General features: G+C 41.2%; 1 protein-coding gene across 2 annotated transcripts; it reads right to left on the reverse strand.

Moving 5' to 3' along the window:
- Window positions 1-102: 102 nt before the first annotated feature.
- On the reverse strand, window positions 103-22,308 carry actn2b (actinin, alpha 2b). 2 transcript variants are annotated; one of them, XM_077496160.1, is made up of 21 exons: window positions 22,015-22,308; window positions 15,933-16,047; window positions 15,721-15,840; window positions 15,553-15,639; window positions 15,352-15,439; window positions 15,036-15,114; window positions 12,378-12,459; window positions 11,927-12,012; window positions 11,218-11,310; window positions 10,781-11,011; window positions 10,516-10,663; window positions 9,654-9,804; window positions 8,789-8,897; window positions 8,119-8,259; window positions 6,041-6,223; window positions 5,831-5,965; window positions 4,611-4,790; window positions 3,033-3,179; window positions 2,517-2,582; window positions 2,268-2,426; window positions 103-1,199 (listed from the first exon to the last, which is right to left on the reverse strand). In XM_077496160.1, exons 1-21 carry the CDS (start codon window positions 22,144-22,146, stop codon window positions 1,041-1,043), a joined length of 2,691 nt encoding a protein of 896 aa, XP_077352286.1. In that variant the 5' UTR covers window positions 22,147-22,308; the 3' UTR covers window positions 103-1,040. The 2 variants fall into 2 exon arrangements, with proteins under 2 accessions (XP_077352286.1, XP_077352287.1); XM_077496161.1 differs by lacking the exons at window positions 15,036-15,114; window positions 15,553-15,639; window positions 15,721-15,840; window positions 15,933-16,047; window positions 22,015-22,308 and having other exon boundaries at window positions 15,352-15,431.
- Window positions 22,309-22,436: the final 128 nt, after the last annotated feature.

Below are 22,436 nucleotides of genomic sequence, written 5' to 3' on the forward strand. Positions count from 1 at the left end.
GCAAATTAAGCCCTGTGATCGTCGTTCCACCAATCCACGGTCTATCCCGCCTCTTTGTCAAAGTTAGCAGGGATAGATGTCACAATACCACACGGAACAGAGTTGTTTGAATCCCATTTATTTCATTTTGTTCCTTGGGTACAACGAAAAGTAACAAGAGACCAATCTGGCAATTGTTGCTGGCCAAATTAGAGTTAATGAGTGTAAATCTAAAAAGAAAAAAATATCTTGAAACATGCATGAGCAAGAGAAAGGTGGGTAATAATTCGACACAACAGTAAACATATTTAATCAGCACATACATTAAAAGCATAAAACACACAGATACAAGTTTAAGAAATGATTTCTCTAATTATCCTTTTGTGTCTTGTGTGTATGCCTTTAAAGCACAATTGATTTTACATATTTTACTTTTGCATGAATGTGTATTTCTTCAATTGCTTTTATGATGAACTTAGAGAGGATATATTATGGAAAAAGTGTACTTTTTTAATGGCTCGTATACAAATAGTTGGGTCTCCGGAGAGTTGGCTTGCCCATCAACTGTGGAAGTAAACAGCCAATTAAATCCACTATTTTTTGTCTATTTCTGAAAATCTGTCCGCATTCCTGCGCTTGCGGATAGCCGAGCTGTCACATGAATGAGACAGGATAGACCCCTTTAAAATGGGCACGTTTCAACAAAGACACGAAATAAGTGTGCAATAATTGTTGATCGTTTGTGGTATTTTGATGAACGCATGTCACAGACATGTTATTAAAGCTGGGAAATTTTACAAAAAAAATAAATTAGGAAATGCACGTCTACTTTAAAGCATCTGGAAATGCTTTAAACATAACTGCAAGGACTTATTGTATTAAAATAACCCATTTAATTTTGAATACGGATATTTCAGTGAATCAAGCAGGCATCTTTTAGTAGTTATCTCTTCCGAAACAACCCAAATATTCAACACAAATGAACCTCCTTTCATTACAGATTCCCTAAATTCCTAAATCAAGAAAAAGGTAGCGCGGGCGGAGGCTGCACATGTGAGGGGTTAAAGGTCACTCTCCCCATAGAGGGCGGTGGAGAAAGCGGTGTAGTCCAGCGCCCCCGGTGGCGCTCCTGGGGCTTTGTAGGGCGGCATCCTCATGATGCAATACTCGGCTTGCTCGGGAGGAAGTTCTCTCCTCAGCTCCTCCACCAGGATGTACGGCTGTGATGCAACGCAAAGGCAAGGGTTGGACAAACGCAACCGTATATTGTAGGATGGCAAATGCTGTGGTCCCTTGATTATTTTCATGAGTATGCTTGGAACTCAATTTACTCATAGTGTGCGGTATATAAAATGTGATGATCCACCACTATTAGCATGGGAGAGGGATGCGAATAGTGAAAACTGATGAGTTTCAACATATTTCAATGGCATCACAATGCCACAAGGTGGCGGTAGAGCTCTACTTTTGATCTTAATGAAGCTCCTCAACTCACTTTTACACATTTTCTAAGATGGAGGAAAAGCAATACTTTTATTGCCTCTCCCGGAAAACAAATAGGTGACTATTTCGAAAATAAATAAATAAATAATCCACAAATTTGTGAATTTGTGAACACTGAACTGTGACTTATGCAGAGTACAAGATTAAAGGGACACTTGACTCATTGAGCCATTTTCAGCAGTAAAAAGGTAATATTTTGTCGTATTTAATGTGTTAACATCATTATTTTTCCATATGCAATTAACACCTTTAAAAATTAATTGTTCTACTTGCTGTCGACTGATGATGACATCACCTGTGCCGAGGAAGTAGGTAACGACCAATCATGTGTCAGTTTACTGACCAAACCCAGTAAACAGGTGAGCCATGATTGGCCGTTAACCTACTTCCTCAGCACGAGTGATGTCATCATCAGTCGACAGCAAGTAGGAATAATATTTTTTTACACATTCACTGCCAGCCCAGCAAAAATGCATAATTTGACGTCTTTTGCCGTCACTGGCAGTGAATGAGTTAAAGGTATTAATTGTACATGAGAAATAATTACGTAATCAAATTCATTCCGGACAAAATATTAACTTCTCACAGCTGAAAATTGTTCAATGAGTCAAGTGTCGCTTTAATATTGACCCACGTGGATTGCGCTTGAGCAAGTGACTCCTCTCAATTCAAACAACTTTTCGTTCAGAGCAGGTCAAGGTCCCACTTTACTGACACTAGTAACTTATAATGTTTTGTTTTGTTATTTTTTTTATCTGTGCCATTCCTATTCTTCAAACACAAACCTTGTCAGCCGCCAAAATCCGGAAGGACGCCACAACCTGCTCGGCGGTGTCGGTATCAGCAGTTTCTCTGGTCATAAAGTCGATGAAAGACTGGAAGGAGACGATTCCGGTGCCGTTGGGGTCGACGAGGATCATTATCCGGGCGAACTCCACCTCGCCCTAAAACGGGACAGACAAACGGCGCTTTTGAATAATGTGGACACACGAGCTCGCTGGCCGCGATTAAAAGCTCATTTAGAAGAAGCTCACCAAATCGTAGCCCATCGAGATGAGGCAAGCTCGGAAGTCGTCTGTCTCCATGGCGCCGTTCTTCTTCTGAGGTTGGAGGGGGGTTATCATACATAAGTTATGAACAGGACCGGGAAAGGAAGGCTGGATTTACACTGCGGGCCAATTCTAATTTAATGCTGATATCCGGTTGTTTTCACCGGGCGCGTAAATAACTCCACAAGACCGGTGAGAACACGGTCGAGTAAACAATAACACATAAACAATAGAAGCATTAAACATTTAGTTGGCCCGAGTTGAGTCTTCCCCCAAATAACGAAGTGTGAGGGTACTAAATCTTTCCATTACTCAATGGACACACAAATAATGAAGCATATTTATATTTAGTCGTTTGTTAATTGTCTATGCTTTCATTGAATCTTTTTTTTTCTTTCCTAAGCGTTTACTTGTGTTACTACTTGGAACATTTAAAGCTGAAATGAACACACATATTTGATGCAAACAGCGTAACGTGGACCGATGGATGGCAATCTTTACCCGATCAAAGTGGTTGAAAGAAGATCTGAATTCGTTCATCTGCTGCTGGCTGATGCCCTTGGCGTCGCGGGTCAGGATCTGGGTTTCGATCTCGTTGATGGTGCGGGCGACAGTCGTGAGAAGCAGCTCCCAGCCGACGCGGATGTGCTACGCATGCAGATGCCATGACAACATGGAGGACAGTATGAGGAATGAAAACAATAAGATTTATCTATGTATAGAGTGATCATGTAAATGATTTATCAAAGTAGTTATCAACAATGATTTAAAGTGGAAGTTAACCGCACCAATTTTTTATTTATTTTTTTGACAATATGTTCTATGAAACCCCACTAGTCTAAATATGGTATTCTGGTTAATATTGCGTTTGTGGAATATGAGCCAGCCATTTTGCCACTTGCTGCCAAATGAAGATGACATCAGTGTTGCTCAGGTCTCAGGTAACAACCAATCACAGCACAGCTTCGGAAATCAGGTGAGCTCTGATTGGCTGTTGCCTGAGCCCTGAGCAACTGTGATGTCATCTTCAGTCGACGGCAAGTGGCAAAATGGCCGCCCCCTGAGATGGATAACAACGGCTGGATTTTGCTCCATAACTCATATTCCACAAATGTAATATTAATCAGAATGTCATGTTTAGACAAGTGAGGTCACATGCAAAATATTATTGTCGAGAAATGTTGAAGGTTGACTTCCACTTTATGTCACGCCGCCACCAGAGTGGCGGTTCATGCTTTTGTTTTTACAGTCATGTTCCTGTTTTATTTTGATAGTCCTGACTCCACTCTCACCCCAGGTCACTTACCCTTCCTGCAGCCTCACTGATTACCGGTCCACGCCCATGATCACTACCACCTGTTCCTAATCAACCCGGACATAAAAGCCACCTGAATTCTCTCCTCGTTGCCGAAGTGTCACATATCTCAGTGCATGGAAGCGTCCTCTCAGTCCTCGTACCACCGTCCTTGTTTGATGTCTAGCCTTGCCTTGTCTTGCGCCTTTAGTTTGCCCTGTTTTTCCTCCCTTGTGGAGCGCCTTTTGTTGTCCCTGTTTTTGAGTGCCCTTTTTTGTATCTCCCGTTTGGAGCTCTTTTTGTTCAGCCTTTTTTCCCTCCTTGCGAGGCGATTTGAGTTTCATTGGATTAAAGCTGCAGCCTTGTTGGCCAACTTACACTCTGCGTCTGAGTCCTACCTCCTCGCTCCGTGTCACTTTAACAAGTTTAGAAATATATAAACATCAACAAGCTGCCTTGCGATTGGCTGGCAACCAGTTCAAGGTGTACCCCGCCTACTGCCCGAAGCCAGCTGGGATAGGCTCCGGCATCCCCGTCGTGACCGACAATATGCTGCCATTTTCAAATTATTAACACTATTCCTGGTAATTCACAATGCCTCATCACCGGTGAGCTGTGCAGACATGGCGCCTGTCAAGCAGACGTTTATGATGGCGTAAAAAAAAAAAAAATACAATAAAAAATCTCCTATTTTCCTACAGTTATTTAATAAAGTACAACCTGTTTGTAAAGGAACAAAAGCAAACAAAGTTTCTTTTGCACAAAAATCTCCTCGAATATTGTACCTCCATGGTGTAGTTGGTGTGTTTGTTGTCAAACACCAGCGACTCCTGGATGAGCTGGTGGTCTCCCTCCAGCTTGTCGATGTTGGGCTTGTAAGCGACGATGACGTGCTCGCACTGCTTGAGCTGCGTCATCTGGTCCTCTAGGGTGCCCCCTATCTCCAGGGAGCAGCGTCCGATCTCCTGTTCAACAATAAAATTGGGCGTGCCATAAGAATTTATTTTTATTTTTTTTAAATACACCAACATTGAGTCCATTCCCTTTGCTGAGAGCAAATCCCCCACATATTAAATTCCACTTATGAGGATGTCTCCTCGCTGACCTACTCTTATGTACAATGTATTTACCGTATTTTTCGGATTATACGTCGCGCCGGATTATAAATCGAACCAGCCAAAAAAATGCATAATTAAGAAGGAAAAAACATATATAAGTCGCACTGGAGTATAAGTCGCATTTTTGGGGGAAATTTTGTTTGGTAAAATCCAACACCAAAAACATACGTCATCTTGAAAGGCAATTTAAAATAAAAATAAAATAGAGAACAACAGGCTGAATAAGTGTACGGTATACACACGTTACATGACGGATATGCCTGGTAATGTCAGCAACGATGTAACATATTAAGAGTTTGTAGCGGGCAGTGACGGGAGTCGGAGGCGGAGTGTTGAAGCACGGAGCCAAAGGCTGGCGTTTTATTGACATCGGCTTCTGAGGTCTTAACAGCAACTCCCCACTCAGCTAGAAGCTAACAGGCTAACTCCCCTTTTCCACATAACAAAACCTTCCCAACCGGAACTCTCCCTTCGTCCCAACGTTCCGTGGGTGAATTATGTTCCCATCACTACAAGTTATTCATATAACTCGAGCATAACGAACATGCTAACAAGTTTACCAAAGTATCAGTTTCACTCCAAATCACTAAATCCAATGAAATCTTCATCCTCGGTGTCACTTTTAAACAACTCTCCCAACTCGGGAGGTAGACGTCCTCTTCTACCGGCAATGTTGAACTTATCAACACATGCCTAGAGCGCCCTCTTGCGGTTTATTGTGAAAATAACATGTGAAATGATATAAATAATGTGTTAATTTCACACACAAGTCGCACCAGAGTATAAGTCGCACCCCCGGCCAAACTATGAAAAAAAACTGCGACTTATAATCCGAAAAATACGCTAAACGTCATTATCCTGCATGAAAGCATCATGTCACGTCTCACCTCCATCCTGGCCTGGATCCAGGGTCCAATTAGATTAGCCTGTGCGGCAAACTGCCGCCTCAACCTTTCATGGGAATGCTGGCGTGCCAGCTCCTCCTGCATGGCGCTGTCTCTCTGAGGAACCAACTTCTTCACCTGAAAAACAACACGGCGTGGCGTTCGAGATAACATGGCGACCGAATTGGCTTTGAAAGCGGTCTACCGGACTACCTTGTCCCATTTGGCGAGGAGCTCGTCGGTGGTGATGGTGCTGTAAGGGTTGATAATGTTGGCCCTGATCCCGTAGCTCTGGGAGATTTTCTGCACCTCATTGTGGATTCCAAGGATGGCCTGTCGCTCGGCATCCGCCTCCGGGAGAGTCGCTTTGAACTGCTCGTGAGCCGCAATTAGACTCTGGAGGGCAGACAGAGAGAGGAAGCGGGAAGTGCTGAAATGATGTTAAAATGTCGATGTTTTGTCAGGTCTGATCCTTTTCTTCAGTGTACGTTTTCCACGTGGCGAATCATCAATCAGTTTAAATTCAAATCAAAGGGAACTAAGTTGGAGAATCTTAAAATTATATTACTTTTATTAACTTACTTCTATGGCCACCAAAATGCTACTTAAACATTGCCTGCGCTGTCAATTGACGTTTTATGATGGCCGCGGTTTGACCATGAAAAAGATTACAGATCTAGCAGATATGATATAAAACGTATATCTCATATTATCAGATTTAACTGGCCACTACTGAGAGAAGCCTGTAATTTATTTTCTTCTGCTTAGTAATAACTTTACTGTATAAATGGTACGCATACTTGAAAGTTACTTCAATCACTGTGTTGTATTTTAATACTTCTACTACCCGATATTTTGAATGGCATTTATTTAGGCATTAGATATGTGTGAAAATTAATTTTTAGTAATCTTTTATGTACTTAATTGTATAGTCTACAGAAAATATGCATTTTATAAAGAAGTGGGGAAAATATCACAGAAAATTGCAACTATTTTCATGTAATTTAGGGAAAAATATTTCTGGGTATAAAATTTCCAATATCACAATAAATATACAGTTCTCGGTCAAGTCATTCATAGATAAATGGGGTGTTGGTCAAGTCAATTCTTATTTTGTATTTATTATAAATATAATTAATTACAGAATTATTTAATAACATAAATGAATCGTTCAATGTTTATGTAAAATAGTTTAATATTTTTTTAATTTGTTATTCAGTTGTTTAATGAGATAAATTATTTTTTTAAATTGGAGTTTTAAGGGGATAATTAATTAATTAATTAATTAATTAATTAATTAATTAATTAATTAATTAATTAATTAATTAATTCATATATTAAATTAATTAAATGAATGATGCAGCAAATATTACAGGACTCTGGCGCTCACACCCAAAATCCACCTTCGCTGTTTGTTTACTGTTTAAATAGTGAGTTCCAAATCAATTTGAATGGTTTACTAATTGTACCTTCATAGTCCACAAAATTAAACATTCAATTTGTTCAGAACGGTAAATGGAGTGCATTTATATAGCGGATTATCTACACCATATGTTGTATAAAGCACTTTACCAAGCCTCATTTTCATTATTCAAAGTATTCAGTGAAGACAAGTGATCAAGAAATGGTGTAGGAATTGATATATTTCTGCATCCAGCAAGATAAGTTTGCAGTCAAAATGATGAATAGAGAAGAAAATCAAATTTTAACTCATTCACACCCAAAAATGTATAAATACGTTTTTAATCATTTGTCCTTCACTACCAAAAACATATTTATGTTTTGTTTTTTTAAGGTTTTTTTTCTATGCTAGAGCACACAGAAGGCTTTGATGCCGCTTCTGACCTGAAGAAGTCACTTAAAGCAATGGTAGTTATGACAAAAAAAGGCCAGCAGGTGGCAGCAGAGTATAAGAGATCAACCAGGGTCATGTTAAAACAAGCTCCTTTTCGCAGTATTTTCAACAGGTTTGTAAATAATGATGAAACAGCTAGATTCTAATGCTAGTTGCTGCAAAACGGAAACAGATACAAGTATACTTTTTTTTTTAACTTATAAAAGAAGAGGCTAATCGTTCTTTTGGTAGGTTCCATATTTTTAAAGCAATAGAACACAATATTTTATGGGCCTTACAAAATCAGTCAAAATCCAGTTGATTCAGTGAAAATAGCTGAAAGTGAATGAATTAAGCACATTAAACAACATTCAACACCCTGCTGATTTTCAGATGAACTACACAAGAGTGAGGTGAGAGTGAGACTTGCTGTAGCATGCTGTAACCGTGAGCCTACCTGGACTTCCTCTATAGTGTGCACCATAAACATGTCCTGCAGGTCTTCCATGGCTCCCTCCATCCAGTTGTTGAAAGGAGCCGAGCGCTTGGCAAACTCCAGGAACAACTGGTCGATGGTCTCCAGCAGCTTATCTGTACGCTGGAAGAATTACGACATGACATAACGCCTGAAAAATAAGGCCTCAAAAAGTCCAAGTTGACCTCTTCCATACAAACCCCACTACAAATACCCTCCACGCACAGGCACCTGTTATGACGACTAACCTCAGAGAGAATAACATTAGCATTGCCTTGTTAACCTCAACTTTGGCCGGGTCGGAGGGGGATTGTGTTGAGTGGGACGTGGACAGACAACAGCCCTCTGTTGCTGTCATTCACACTTAATCCTCGGACCTTTTCCTGAGCCCGAATGCAGTTGCAGGTCAGGAATGGGCAGCACGGATCAGAGGAAGTGGCCGTCGGGACCGGAGCCAGTCACAGGCCACATGATGACAGCCATGTCTTAATCCAATACCATATCAAACGGCTCAGGATATTTTTGTTGAAACCGATCCGCGTCGACTGATGTGGATCATTAGCGCACTCTGGTGGAGACTTGTCACACACACGGCAGGACGTCCATATGACGTGATATGTTCTCCTTGCCCACGGACTGTAATCCTCCTCACCTCCAATGCTTCCCTCCTTTTCTGGGTCAGGGTACCCAGTCGGTCCCACAAGTCGCAGATGCTCTGGCAGCGCTGGTTGACAGCTGCCACGTCATGGTAGTCCAGCTCACTGGAAAGGAAAACATGGACCTTTATGATGGCACATACAGTGCCTTGCAAAAGTGTTTGCCCCCTTGAACTTTGACCTTTTGCCACGTTTCGGGCTTCAAATATAAAGGTATCAAATTGGATTTTTTTTTTTTTTTCACACATTCACTGCGAAGTGGAACAAAATGTATGATATTTTAAACTTTTTTTTTTTACATACAGTATAAATAACTAAAAAGTAGAGTTTGCTAAATTATTCACCCCCTTTTTCTCTTAGTGTAGCCGACTCCAGAAGTTCCCTAACGATTTCTGAATGATCCGATGTTGACCAGTCTCAGTATACCTATATATGTTGTCCCCCCTCGCTCACCCCCACCCCCAAAAAAGGATCAAATGCAGCATTTTTTTTTTTTTTTTTTTCCTGTGCAGATTTGTGTGCAATGGGTCATAAATTTTTCAGGTCATCTCACAACTCACAATTCACCTAATTAATATCAAAACAATTAACCAAAGCAAAAATAGGAACCATACAAGCACATTCAGGCCATGTTCACTCAAACACACATACAGTACTAAAAAAAACAAAAAAAACAACAACTTATTTTTCTACACAAACATAGCTAGTAGATATATATATATATATTTTTTTAAACCTGAAGACAGGATGATTTATGTTCTTAAAAAATAGGCACGTACATGTGGACTTAGCCTCTGCCATAAATTGTGGAGTGACTTCACACTCCTAATACACGCTCTACACACGAGTGGGGTTGCGTACTTTAGCTCCTGCGCAATGGCGGCAATCTGCTCCACTCGGTCTTGGTGGGCTGCCAAGTCGCTCTCAAAGGCCTCGTGTTTTCGAAGCATTGCCTTTAGTTGTGTCAAGGTGGCTGTTTCGTAATCCTTCAGGGAGAGCAACATTTCTTTGCCTGATAGCACACATAAGAGGAGAAAGAGTAGAAGTTTAGATTCAAACATAGACTTTCTCATGGTGATAATGAACACTATGGAGACTATGGAACCATCTGGGCTTAACTCAAGTTTAAAACGAAATGGTAGTGGAAAAAAAAAAAGAGAGGATGAAAAGACTTAAGGGACAGATGCACAGCGGATGTGAAAAGTCTACACACCCCTGTTCGAATGCCAGGCTTTTGTGAGTTCCACTTTTATATGCGACCTATAACTGGTATAAGTGGAGTGCAGCTTCATTTGGTGTTTATCAGAGGCACTTTGAATGATAGCAGTTGTGTACTGGCTCTGATTCATTTTGAGTTACAATGTGATTGGTTAATTCTGAACACAGCCACATTCGCAGTTATGGTGTCCACGCTTGTGCAATCACATTATTACAGTTATTCATTTATTTTCCTCTCTCTGAAGGATAGATTTTTTTTAATTTTTAATTGAGTTGCACTGGTTGTAAGTTTCTCTATTTTGGACTCACAAATTTGGCATTTGAACAAAAGTGTATGTGGTCTTTTTATATCTACTGTTTGTACAACTGGCCCAAAGCCAGCTGGGATAGGCTCCAGCACCCCCTGCGACCCTTGTGAGGAATAAGCGGGCAAGGAAATGGATGGATGGATGGATGGATGGATGGATGGATGGATGGATGGATGGATGGATGCACAACTGCTCACCGCTGGCCCAATTTTCATGATTGGTGGCTTTTTGCCGAAACTTTTCGGCCAGGTGGTCCAATCTCTCCAACCTGCGAATCTCCGTCAGGAGCCACTCCTCGTATCCCTTCTCTGCATGCTCCAAGCCTTGCCATGCTGTGGCAATATCCTGGAGGCACAATCAATGGGGGGGGGGAGAAATCACAGTTTGCTCTTCTGAGTCTCTCTCCTAGCCTGGCAATCAATGATGCCAAGTTGAGTGAAGGAAGAATTTGGAGTAACTTACAGACACCATCTTCCCCTCGGAGGGCATGAAGGCGGGCCGGTTGCTGATGCGCAACTTGGTTTGCAGCGTGTTGAAGTTGATTTCCAGCTGGCATTTCTCTTGTACCTTGGGGGGCTTGTGTTGGCGCCTGTAGTCCCGGAAGTCCTCCAGCTTCCTCTGCATCTCTGCCATGGTCCTCTCCGGGGTCCGGTTCTCCAGCCAGGGAGTGGTGCGGCGGATCCACTCCAGCAGCTGGATGGGACCACGCCAAGGTAATTATGACATGATGCTGTCATAGAGCTTTGCACGATTCATTTAAATAGTCAAAAACAAATAGCCTGTTTAAAATCTTTGTGCCGTCTACTCTGTCAGCTACATGTACAGTAATTTCTTTTTTGTCAAAATATAAGAATCTGAAGATGAATGTCTACTTGCACGACATTTTTCATCATCATTACCTGGCTGGCCAACCTCTCGTACTCCTCCATCAGCTTCTCATTCTCTTGGTTTACACCCAACACCTTACAGATTCGGTTGGCAGCCGTCTCAGCCTGAGGGGGGAGAAAAAAAAAACAAACAAACTCAAATCTCATTACAGTCAGTGACAGCGGGCCACGCTTGCACTGATTCCATCAATGATTCCACCATTATTCTCAAAATATCATTATTGGGTTCGCTGTCAGTGGGGATGTGCGAAGAGAATAATGAAAACTGAAGTCATTATTGGTTCTCAAAATTTTGACACCAAGTATAGCCTTAAAAAATACTTGGCTCGCCAAGTACCACAGTATTGACCAAAGAGCCAAGTCATGTTCATTATTTAGATTTTACTCCTAAAAAGTATATTTAAATATTATTTTAAGCCATTATAACATACCATAAGCAGTTTGTACGTTAAAACTGCATTTACCGGTAAATAAGAAAATAAATAATTTAAAATGCTTTGCACATTAAATAAAACTAACAATTCTAAAAGATTAAATGCAAATGTGTTGCAATTACAAGTTCAATACAACTGAACTGTACTTAAATGTACTGGATTAAGAAAAAATGAAAATAAAATTACGACACTGTAACGGACAGTTTCAACATTTCATTAGCGTGTGTCCTTATACTAGCATATAACTATGGAAAAGAAATCCATGTAATAAGATGATTTTTGTGTACCTGTTCCGCGCCAGCAAAAGCGTGATAGAAGCAGGACACATACGTCATGATGGCTCTTTCGTCCGGCTTCGGGGTGTTGATGATATCTGCGGTGGAGGGAGGTGATGTCAAAAATGAAAACAAGGCAAACAAGAGACTTTAATATAGTGGATGGACACCTGAATAAACAGATAACAATTACAGTGCAGCTACAACTATAATTACAGCAAATTCTCAAAATTGTGATCAAAATGTGATGCCAAATTAATCCCACGTTAAATAGTAGAAGTAAAAAAGCTTGGTAATAGATAGATACTCCTGGAATTTGCCCAAAATAGCTGCTTCAAACAAAAATGGACAACTTACTAGTCAATTTCAAGCATGGGTCCTTGATTCTTTTACTTCCTACTACGATTTGACATATGACGTGTTTTTTGTTTTTTTTTTCTCTCCAGTTTTCCTAAATGATTACCTTCAGCATCAAGCATTTTGGGGATGTCCAGGTGTTTCTCCGCGATGTCAAAAGCCAGGTTCAGGTTCCCCAGAGGATCATCCTACAGTAAAGAAAGAAATACAATTCCACGTGACTAAACAGCAACGTCACCGGGCGTGGCCTTCATGCTACGGCGGTCGTGTTATACTTCCTTCATCACTCGCATGCAAATCTCATTTATCAGAAGATCTGCGACTGAACAAGCTCACGTGCCTAACTTCCATTAGACTTTAGTGCGGCGTTTGATCAATGAGGCGAGTGTCTCAACGGGGGGAAATCAATAACATTTTGACACAACAATTGCGGAATCCACTTAATGACTCCTATATCGTTAATTGTGTTTCAGATCAAGCAATTTATCGTGCGTATCACAGTTGGGATGTTAAATGCTGACAAAAGCCAACCAATTTGCAGAAGATTTTGATTAAAAGTTACACAAATACATATTTGCTAGTGACGCCATGAGAATTGGGCAAAAAATGCTGCGTTGTAGAGGAATCTGAATCTACCAAGAATGAGGAAAAAAAAGTTGGAAATATACAAGAATAACATCTTACTTAGTGTTAAAAGAATAAAGGTGGAATTAAGTAATGTGTGAATTAGGTTGCAATGCTCATTATTTGAAAAAAGTAATTTGTCATCTTAATGCATTACACATTTATGTTCATAATATGACTTATTCTGGAAAATTACAACTTTATTCAATTTTGTTTTTGCAACAGAAAGAAGTGGGAGATCGGAGATGAAGTCCTGATACGTCTGGTTGTGATACTCCACCGAGCTAGCGCGTTCGTCACTCTCCTGAGGACGAGCCGCCGCTTGCGGCGTACGCGACGTGACTCTAATAGCAGGGGCGAGGCCGAGCGCCGCTGGGTGGAGGCTCATGTGTCCGTGAGCATTGGAGCCAGTGTTGAAACGCGAGGGCTTCTGGTTCGCGCGGCTGACGACAGATGAGTCACTCCTGCTGAACAGCCACAGTGGGCCACGCTTGGAATTTTATTAAACATACGCAAACGGGATTCCAAGGAAAATGTGAAGGAAGACAAGTTTCACAACTACTATAAGTGACTGTAATCTGCAGTATTATCAATTGTTTTGTGCAGAGGATAAAGAATATGTGACTGTGAGTAAATGCCATATGTTCTATCTGTTGCTGCACTGTTTGTGTTTAAATATCCGTTGCTTAAAACATTACAACACCAAATGGATGCTATTTGCTAGCCCGTCTTATAGTGTTTCCCATTATGTGTTAGCATCAAGCTAGCGCACTTCAACTTTTCCACAATATTCTAATTTTCTGAGATGCATCATACTGAGGTGCACCTCTAATGAAATCTATTACAAGGGCTGTAACAGAAACTCTACATTTCCAAAGATGATATTGCATATTTTGATTAGGGCTGTCAAAATTAATTGATTAATCAACAAGTAGTGGAATATCAAATTAATCAGCAACTATTTTAATAATCGAGCTATCAAATGAAAGTATTGATTTAAGCCTATTTTGGCAGCATTTGTAGTTGTAGAAACATCCCGCTGTTAGCATTCAATTTTTTAGATGTGCGCTGCAGCCGACTGAGAAGCTTCAAAGACTCGATTTTACCCCTCTTGAAACTAAACTAAACTTGATCTCGGCAGGTGGTCTCATGCTTAGCATGAAGTCTGCCTCGCACTTTTGAGGTTCCGGGTTCAAATCTCAGCTCTGACCTTCGTGAATGGGTTTTGCACGGGTACTCCGACTTCCCGCACATTCCAAAAATAACATGGTTCACTGTAGGAATAATTGCAAATAATAAGTTATACATTTGCTGCAATGAAGAACTGCTTCTGCTTGCAATGAAGAATACTTTGCTCTGTTCCCACTCATATTCACATAGCCTGACTATTTGAAGGTGACTAAAAAAGCTGAAGAACCACAACATCTAACGCAGCGGAATGGTTCGAGCCAGTCTGCTGAGGTCGCCTGTTTTCTGTTAAGAAATGATTCCAAACTTGACCACACGTACTCAGCAATCTTCCACTCACATGCACAACACATAAGACAAACAATTACACGGTGTTCCAACTTTGCCTTGCGTTTTTAGGGTTGGAACACCCATGTAACTTGGGGCGTGGAAAGGGCGTAGAAAACCAAATAAATAGAGAGGGTGAGGAGGGGAATCTTCAGAGAGTGCAGGAGTGAATTGTATCAGTCAGTTCCTCTCCTCTCTCCTTGCGAGCCCTGAACTGAGCATCTTCTCTCCTTTTTGTGTCGTGTTTAATAGATGTCAAACAGGTAACCCTGACATTCACTAAAGACTCTAAACTGTCCTTAGGTTTTTATGCGAGTGTGAATGGTCGTCTAAATGACTCCTGTGATTGGCTATCAACCAGGAACTCTCTGATAGTGTCAATCAAAACAGGATTACAGTAGATGCTCATTTTTGTACAGTATTAAATTTATTGCAGAGGAACCTACGCAACCAGCAGAGGATCCGTGTATAAAGCTGAGTGTTTCTTGTGTTTTTATCCGATCACACTGTGAAATGTTATGACTGCGTGCGCATGTCATTCCGTGTTAGTGTTTGGGGTGGGGGGGGGGGGGGGGTGCTGACACACAGCATATCCCAGGTTACAGGTGAGACACGCGCACGACACCTTGCTGAGCTTAGAGTAGTCGAGCAGGTCGGGTCTGTGTCTGTGAATCAGGGCGCAGAAGGCCAGGCCGTCCTTCCAGCTTCAACGGCCGATGAGCAGAGAGAGCCAACAAGTCAGTTTCACACTTTCGACAAATCAAGATGGCTGCTTCAAGGCCATTTAAACGGGGAGTTTTGGGGATGTCGAAATTCTTGGTTGAATTATTTTGTTTTGTAGGATTTGCTTGTGTTATGGTGACTATAAAATACAACATGGCTAAACTTCTGTGTTGATTAACTAAACGATTCTGAAACATCCCATCCATGACTTAACTTACCTCACATGGAAGTTCTGGACATTAACATTCCTGTAGGGGGCGGTCTTTCTTTGACACCACAAGAGGAGGCCCTCTTTGGCTGATGTTTCTGCACAGATATTAGCGGTACAGATTATTTATTTTTTTTACATATTAGGACAAAGTCACAGGTGCGTCTTTAGAATACATTAAGAGATTTTGTTATGTATTTTATCATCACACCTTCAACAGAAATGTCCTGAATGGCAAAGCGGAGGATTATGGTCCATATCATTCCAAGTGTCATCTTCACATTCCCGTCCACAATCTCTGAAACACAAACACAAAATCATATTAGCGAAAGCTTTGGTGATATTTTCTGCTGTGTATAATTTTTTTTGCTTCGGGTACCTTCAGCTCCGATGGAGACAAGTTTGACCCCTTTGCTCGTAATGAAGTCCAGCGCTTTGTTGACATTGGCAATCTTGTGAAAGCGCATCTTCCCTCTGTCCGGCTTAGGTAACCTCTCACCTGCCAACATGCCATTGTGGGATGGTCATGTGAGTACACAACACACAGTCGGAAAATGAAAGAGTACAACAAACTTCCATTTGTAATCATACCCGAGATCACTTCCAGAAGCAGCATGAGCTTCAGTCCGTTTCTCAAGTCTTCTTCGATGTTTTCAATTTGAGTGCCAGCTTTCCTCAGGTGCGAGTTGCACCAGGCGGTGAAGGTCTACCAAAAACAGATATGGCAAGTCAATCAAACGTTGATGACAGAATATAATTAATTAACCATCACAATTATTTGTGCACAAACCAAATCCTAGTATGGCTATGAGCTGTGGTGTTCCCCAGGGGTCAATCCCGGGGCCCCTATTGCTCAATCTGTACATGATTCCATTAGGCCTGTTAACACATCGCTATAAAATGTCTGACCACAACTATGCAGTTATTAATGCGGTAATTTTTTTGTGATTAATGAACTCATTCACTCGCAGCCATTTTCACTGAAGCGACCCCCTTTGCTTCCGCCTGTTTTATTGGATTTTGACTGATTTTGCAAGGCCCGCAGAATTTTCTGTTCTATTGCTATAAAACCATGGAACCTACCAAAAGATTGGTTAGAGTATTTTCTTTCATTAGGAAAAAAATATATATTTCTATCTGTTTCCGTTTTGTAGCAATTAGCATTAGAATATAGCTAAGTTTCAGCATTATTCACAAATCTGTTTAGAACTGTGGGGAAATCATCTTGGTTGATCCCTTATACTCTGCTGCCAGCTGTTTTTGTAATAGCTACCAATGCTTCAACCATTCTCTGCAGTTCAGAGACAGCATCAAAGCTTTCCGTATGCTCAAGCATAAAAAAACAAAACAAAAAGAAGTATAAATACATCTTTGGGACACTTAATTTTTTTTAAAAAAGAACGTATTTATACGTTTTTGGGAGCAAATTAGTTAATTTTGTTTTCTAATTATTGAATGATTATTTTCCTTCCTTTTTTTTAAATTAAATATTCATATTTGCCATACTTGAAAAGCATTTTGTAGTGCCTTGTTTACAAATTGTGCTCTACAAATCAACTTGCATTGCATTGCCTAAATTGAGGCAAGATCATTATTTTAGGGTTTAAACTTTTGGTGGCATTTTTTGTTGGGTGGCATACCGTGAGCTTTTCTAATGTAAAATGTGCGCCTTTTCTCAATTAAGTTTGGCAAACACTGACCTAGAAGTGTCAAATGTCACCCCTTTCCCTCCCTAGAACAAATTGCTTTGTGAGATACTGTAAATCCCGTTAAGATGGGATTATTGTCCTCCTCCTCCTCCTATTTTTGTCATGTTGCTCACTCGCCAACAATGGATGAAGAGCCGGGAGCCGACCGACCACAGAGCTCAGCATTCCGGCTGATATCAGGCGTTAAATATAGAGCGCTCCGGGGGTACTTCACGATAAGATACCCAACCGGGAGGGAATAACGTCAGAACGTGTCGGTGTGGCAGCGAGAGTGAAAATGTCATGCGGACGGAGAAATTGTTCCCTGTTGTCCGTCACTGTGTTGGCCACTTGAAATGTGATTGGTTACAGGCGTTTAGGTGTCTCTTTTATCTCAATCATTCTTCCAGGTCACCCTCATTATAGATTAGCTTTAAATAAAGGCCGGAGTGGCAAAAATACAGTACGGGATTAGGATTTAGAGGTTTTCATACGCTATAACAAAAGTGGAAAAAAATGTCGACCTAATAGAAATATGGCTGCATCTTTTAATCATTGATACAGTAATTTCATAATTCATAAAATTGAGTTAAAAAAAAGTTGACTTGACTGTAAAAAAAACGAGTGTGATATTGATTTGTGTTGAAGCCATTTTCTGCCACTAGATGGCATAATTGCATTTGTAAGACGGTGGCAGTTCTGTGCATTTTTCTTAATAAGAACTATCTAATATAATCTCATCATGAAGCAACTTGGGAAATTCTGCACATTTTTAAAATTGTAAAATGCTACTTGACCCCAGTCTCCACATATATATGCATTATTATTAAATTATTACTGCTAAATTCTGACGCACATTTCAACACTCGGAGCAAAAAAGGCCATCACATTTCACAGCGAGAGCTCCCCCAGGGTGTGTGACTTTGAGCTGTCGCCATCCTTGTTAAGAACCGCAGCCTGCTGGTGCACCAAATTTGACTCGGAATAGAGTCGCAAGAATCCCACGGCCCGCGTTTCCGAGCACTCAAACTCTCTTACCGCCACGCGGGGCTACTGGCCAGTGACGGACTGGACTAAAAATATTTATGAATCACATCGAGCAGGGACCAAGCCTGTAAATCTACTGGCTGATGCCTCTGGGGATCTGCAAGGTAAGGCTGGTAGGCCTGAGAAAGATGGAAGATTGATGAAATGAAAAATATACTGTTGTTGTCTGACATATAAAAGAAAATGAAAAACGTGTTGTTGTTTTTTTTCTTTTCAAGATAAAAGAATAGTTACTGTGATTAAAAGTGTTTCATTGCATTATCATCCCTATTCTAGTATTCCTCCATTTTGTACTTGATTGTGTTTGTCCTCATTCGGGTCATCGGTGAGCTGGAGCCTATCCTAGTTGACTTTTGTGTCAGGACAGTATTTGTTACAATATTTGAAACTAGAAAAATTTCCACGGAAATTTTGGATGTGACTGCTGACTCTTGCAAGGTGGAAAGCCGCATGCACTGAACTGTTTGTCAAGTCCTGTTGAAATCAGGGCACTTCCTGTTGAAATCTGGTCAGTTCTGGGTCACTTCCTGTTTAAATCAGGTCACTTCCTGTTGATTTTAGGCCACTTCCGGGTCACTTCCTGTTAAAATCAGATCACTTCCTGTTGATTTTAGGCCACTTCCGGGTCACTTCCTTTTGAAAAAAGATCACTTCCTGTTGAAATCAGGTCAGTTCTGGGTCACTTCCTGTTGAAACAGGTCACTTCCTGTTGATTTTTGGCCACTTCGGGTCACTTCCTATTGAAAACAGGTCACTTCTTGTTGAAATCAGGTCAGTTCCGGGTCACTTCCTGTTGAAATCAGCTCACTTCCTGGTCATTTCATATTGAAATCAAGTCACTTCCTGTTGCAATCAGGTCAATCCCTAGGTGCTTGATTTGTGGATCTTTCTCCCCCCCTTTTCGATTCAATCCTATGGGACTTTTTGGTGGGGTTTTTTTTGGGGGGGGGGGGAATTGCGTCGGCAATGTAACTCGGAATTCCGAGAAAAAAAATCGAGCAGAATCAGATCCAATCAGATCCAATCAGATCGAGCCGCATCTTTTGATACCTCATTTGTGCAGGTACGTTCAACGGTTCGGGCCGCATTTTGTCTGAAAAATTCCAGTAAATAAAGAAAAATAATAAACACCGTTTTCTAGGATCGTGATATGTGTCTGCTTTGCTTCGCAAGCAGTAGCTCCGCAGCAGTCACATAATTACTAACTTTCGCGTCAAATTCTAAAACTCGTACAAATGCGTTTTGACACAAACTACTGTCAATCCCTGCATGCCACGTTGTGTTCAGCCTTGACTGTTCCCATGTCAAGTCGCACTATTGCAGAGCATGGGAAAGGCTGCTTGAAGTGACCCTGAGCAAAGCTGGGAATGTTCACAGTGAACGTCAGGCATGAGAAAGTCGACGGTGACAGGTGACGAAGCAACGCGACCACCCTGGTCTGAAAGCAATTGACCCGCTACATCAATGCTAAAGCGACATACTCAACCACACTCACTCAAATGCACTTCTAATTGCGGGAAAAAGTATGCAATGGAAACACAGCTATATATACACACACATCCTCTCTGTGTACTTGTACTGTATACCTGTCACAACATAAGGTCACTACAGTACATTCTATGTCATACTGTTTTTCTAATATTTTGAATACCTTGTTTAGTCCCGTGCGAGGCAAACTATTAAGAAGGATCAAGTGTAGTTCAACACCATTGCTAACTAATGAAGTGTTTAGTGGCTCGACTTGACACTATATTTAGTATGGGTTGTAACCTTTTTCATGTTAGAACAGCATTGAAATAAAATAGTAAGGCTTAATGTTCCATGAATATAACATTCTTCCATGCTTAAGGTGTGAAAGTTTAGACGTTTTGTTGAATATTTTTTCATCAAAAATGGATATTGCCGAATCGATTTTTTTTTTTAACACCCCTAGTTTACAACATACGGAAACCATATTATGAAAAGCGGTAAAAATACAGATGTTTTCCCAAACATGATGAATAATTGGTATTACTAAATGGGATTGAGCAAAATAACGGTGATTATCATTTTAGCCATAATGGCGCAGCCCTATTTTTCCACTGTACGTTGCCACAAATACACAGTTTCCTCATCCCAACTTGGGGGGGGGCACATGGACGTTTAAAGAGCTGAGGCCTCCAGCTGTGCAAAGAAGCCAAGTCATAAAGCCCTAAAATCAACTGAGAGCATGGTGGGATAGTGGGGGGGCTATATTCAGTCAAGCTGGTGCAATATTTTCTGCGTGTCGTCGCTATAAACAAAAGAATTCCGCGCCAAGGACAGCGGCTTAGCCATACTACAATGCCCGCCCGTGGCCGCGGTTAAAATTAGGCGCAGCGTCCATTCTAAATCCCGAGAGCGTCATCATGTGTTGGGAGCATCTGTTGACAGCTCGCATTCCCGGCGTATCACCGGAGAGAGAGCAGAGCCGCTGGAAAGCAGGGCTATTGTTAGCCGAGCTGGTACCCGCCGCATCCGTCCGTCAAAAAGAGCCAGCAAGGGGGTGCAAGTTTGGCACTTTTTACTTCATTTGGAGCAAACATCATCAATGTAAACGTTCGCCATTTTAAATAGGACTGTGCAAGTGTGATCAGTAGATACCAGTAGAAGCTTATTCATAGTTTGTTAAATACAAAGTTAGATAGTTAACTGAAGAAGCACACAAATAATTGGGAAAATATCCAATTGTGATTTATACTTCAGAAATTTATTATTTATTCACAACAAATAACGTTGACCTATCTATGCTGGTGATGTATAGTGACAGGCAGAACAATTAAATGCTCTTCCACTAGATGGCAGAAGGATGCTATTAACTTGTATCCACCTGTTGCCATTCCAATAATCTGCCCTCACTAGTAGAGAAACTACAAGTTACTAGCTGTGCACTAGTTGACAATTGTGTGCTAGTAGTACTGTTATAAAAATGCTACTTGTTAATATCCAGTGCATCATGAGCAGTAGTAACTAGTGGCATGCAACAAGTGCAGTTTTGCCTCACTAGTAGCATGTAGTTGCGATACTAGTATTCCAGAGTTTAATTGCAAGAGATACTGTTATCTTACTACTGTATCTTAAGGTCTTATGGTGTACTAGTATACTCTCTGTCCTCACGTGTAGGACAATTACATGCTACTAGTGAGGCAAAACTGCACTAGTTAACAATATATACCAGTCAATTAGTTGACATAAATGCCTCACGAGATGTCAACTGATGCAGTTTTTCCTCACTAGTAGCATGTACTGCAGTTGAACTAGTATTCCAGAGTTGTCCGATTAGTGCCACACAGTAGTTTACTAGTATGCTCAATTGTTAGAGTTACCGTTATCTTCCTACTGCATCTTAAAGTATACTAGTAGTATGCTATACTCTTTGTCCTCACTAGTTGGACAATTACATGCTACTAGTGAGGCAAAACTGCACTCGTCGACAATATACACCAGTCTACTAGTTGACATAAGTGCTTCACGATATTTCTACTGTTGTTATCTTCCTACTGCATCTTAAGGTGTACTAGTATACTCTTTGTCCTTACTAGTAGGACAATTACTTGCTACTAGTGAGGCAAAACTGCACTCATTGACAATATATACCAGTCTTTTAGTTGACATAAATGCCTCACGAGATGTCAACTGTTGTTATCTTCCTACTGCATCTTAAGGTGTACTAGTATACTCTTTGTCCTCACTAGTAGGACAATTACTTGCTACTAGTGAGGCAAAACTGCACTCATTGACAATAGATACAAGTCTACTCGTTGATATAAATGCCTCACGAGATGTCAACTGGTGCACTCTTACTAGTGAGGACAAAGAGTGGACTAGTAGTGCATGGATGTCAAACAAACGCTCAAACCACAGCAAACGTGGTTCCGTTGAAGGTTTTTGGTGCGTTCCTGGGCCACTTTTGTACTTACTTTCCTCTGCTGTTGCTCCCAGGCCGGGTCGAGCAGCATGTCCCGGTCCCAGTCGTCCTCCTGGAGCATGTACTCATCCTCGTAGCCGTTGTCGTAGCGCACCGTGCTCTCCATGTGGGTCATGGTCATCATCTTTACGGGCCCCTTGAAACTCGACTTCAAGTTGAGTAAAGATACAAATTACAATTATTTGTGAACTGGAAGAACGGGAAACGTGTCCGACTTGTGTTTGTTCTCTCTCACTCGGTCATACACACGCTCGCTTTGCCCTTGTCCCCCCGACCTGACAGATGTCTGGCCCCGGTTGCCTTTGAGCAGGACCAGAGCGGCGGGTTATCATTCGTAGGGGCGTTGTCACGTGACGCACGCATAACTTGGCGAGGTTGCGCGAGCGCTCTCTTGCGCACGCGCACGTAAAAACA

The sequence above is a fragment of the Festucalex cinctus genome, chromosome 14 (assembly GCF_051991245.1).
Source record: "Festucalex cinctus isolate MCC-2025b chromosome 14, RoL_Fcin_1.0, whole genome shotgun sequence".
Taxonomy (NCBI): Eukaryota; Metazoa; Chordata; class Actinopteri; order Syngnathiformes; family Syngnathidae; genus Festucalex; species Festucalex cinctus.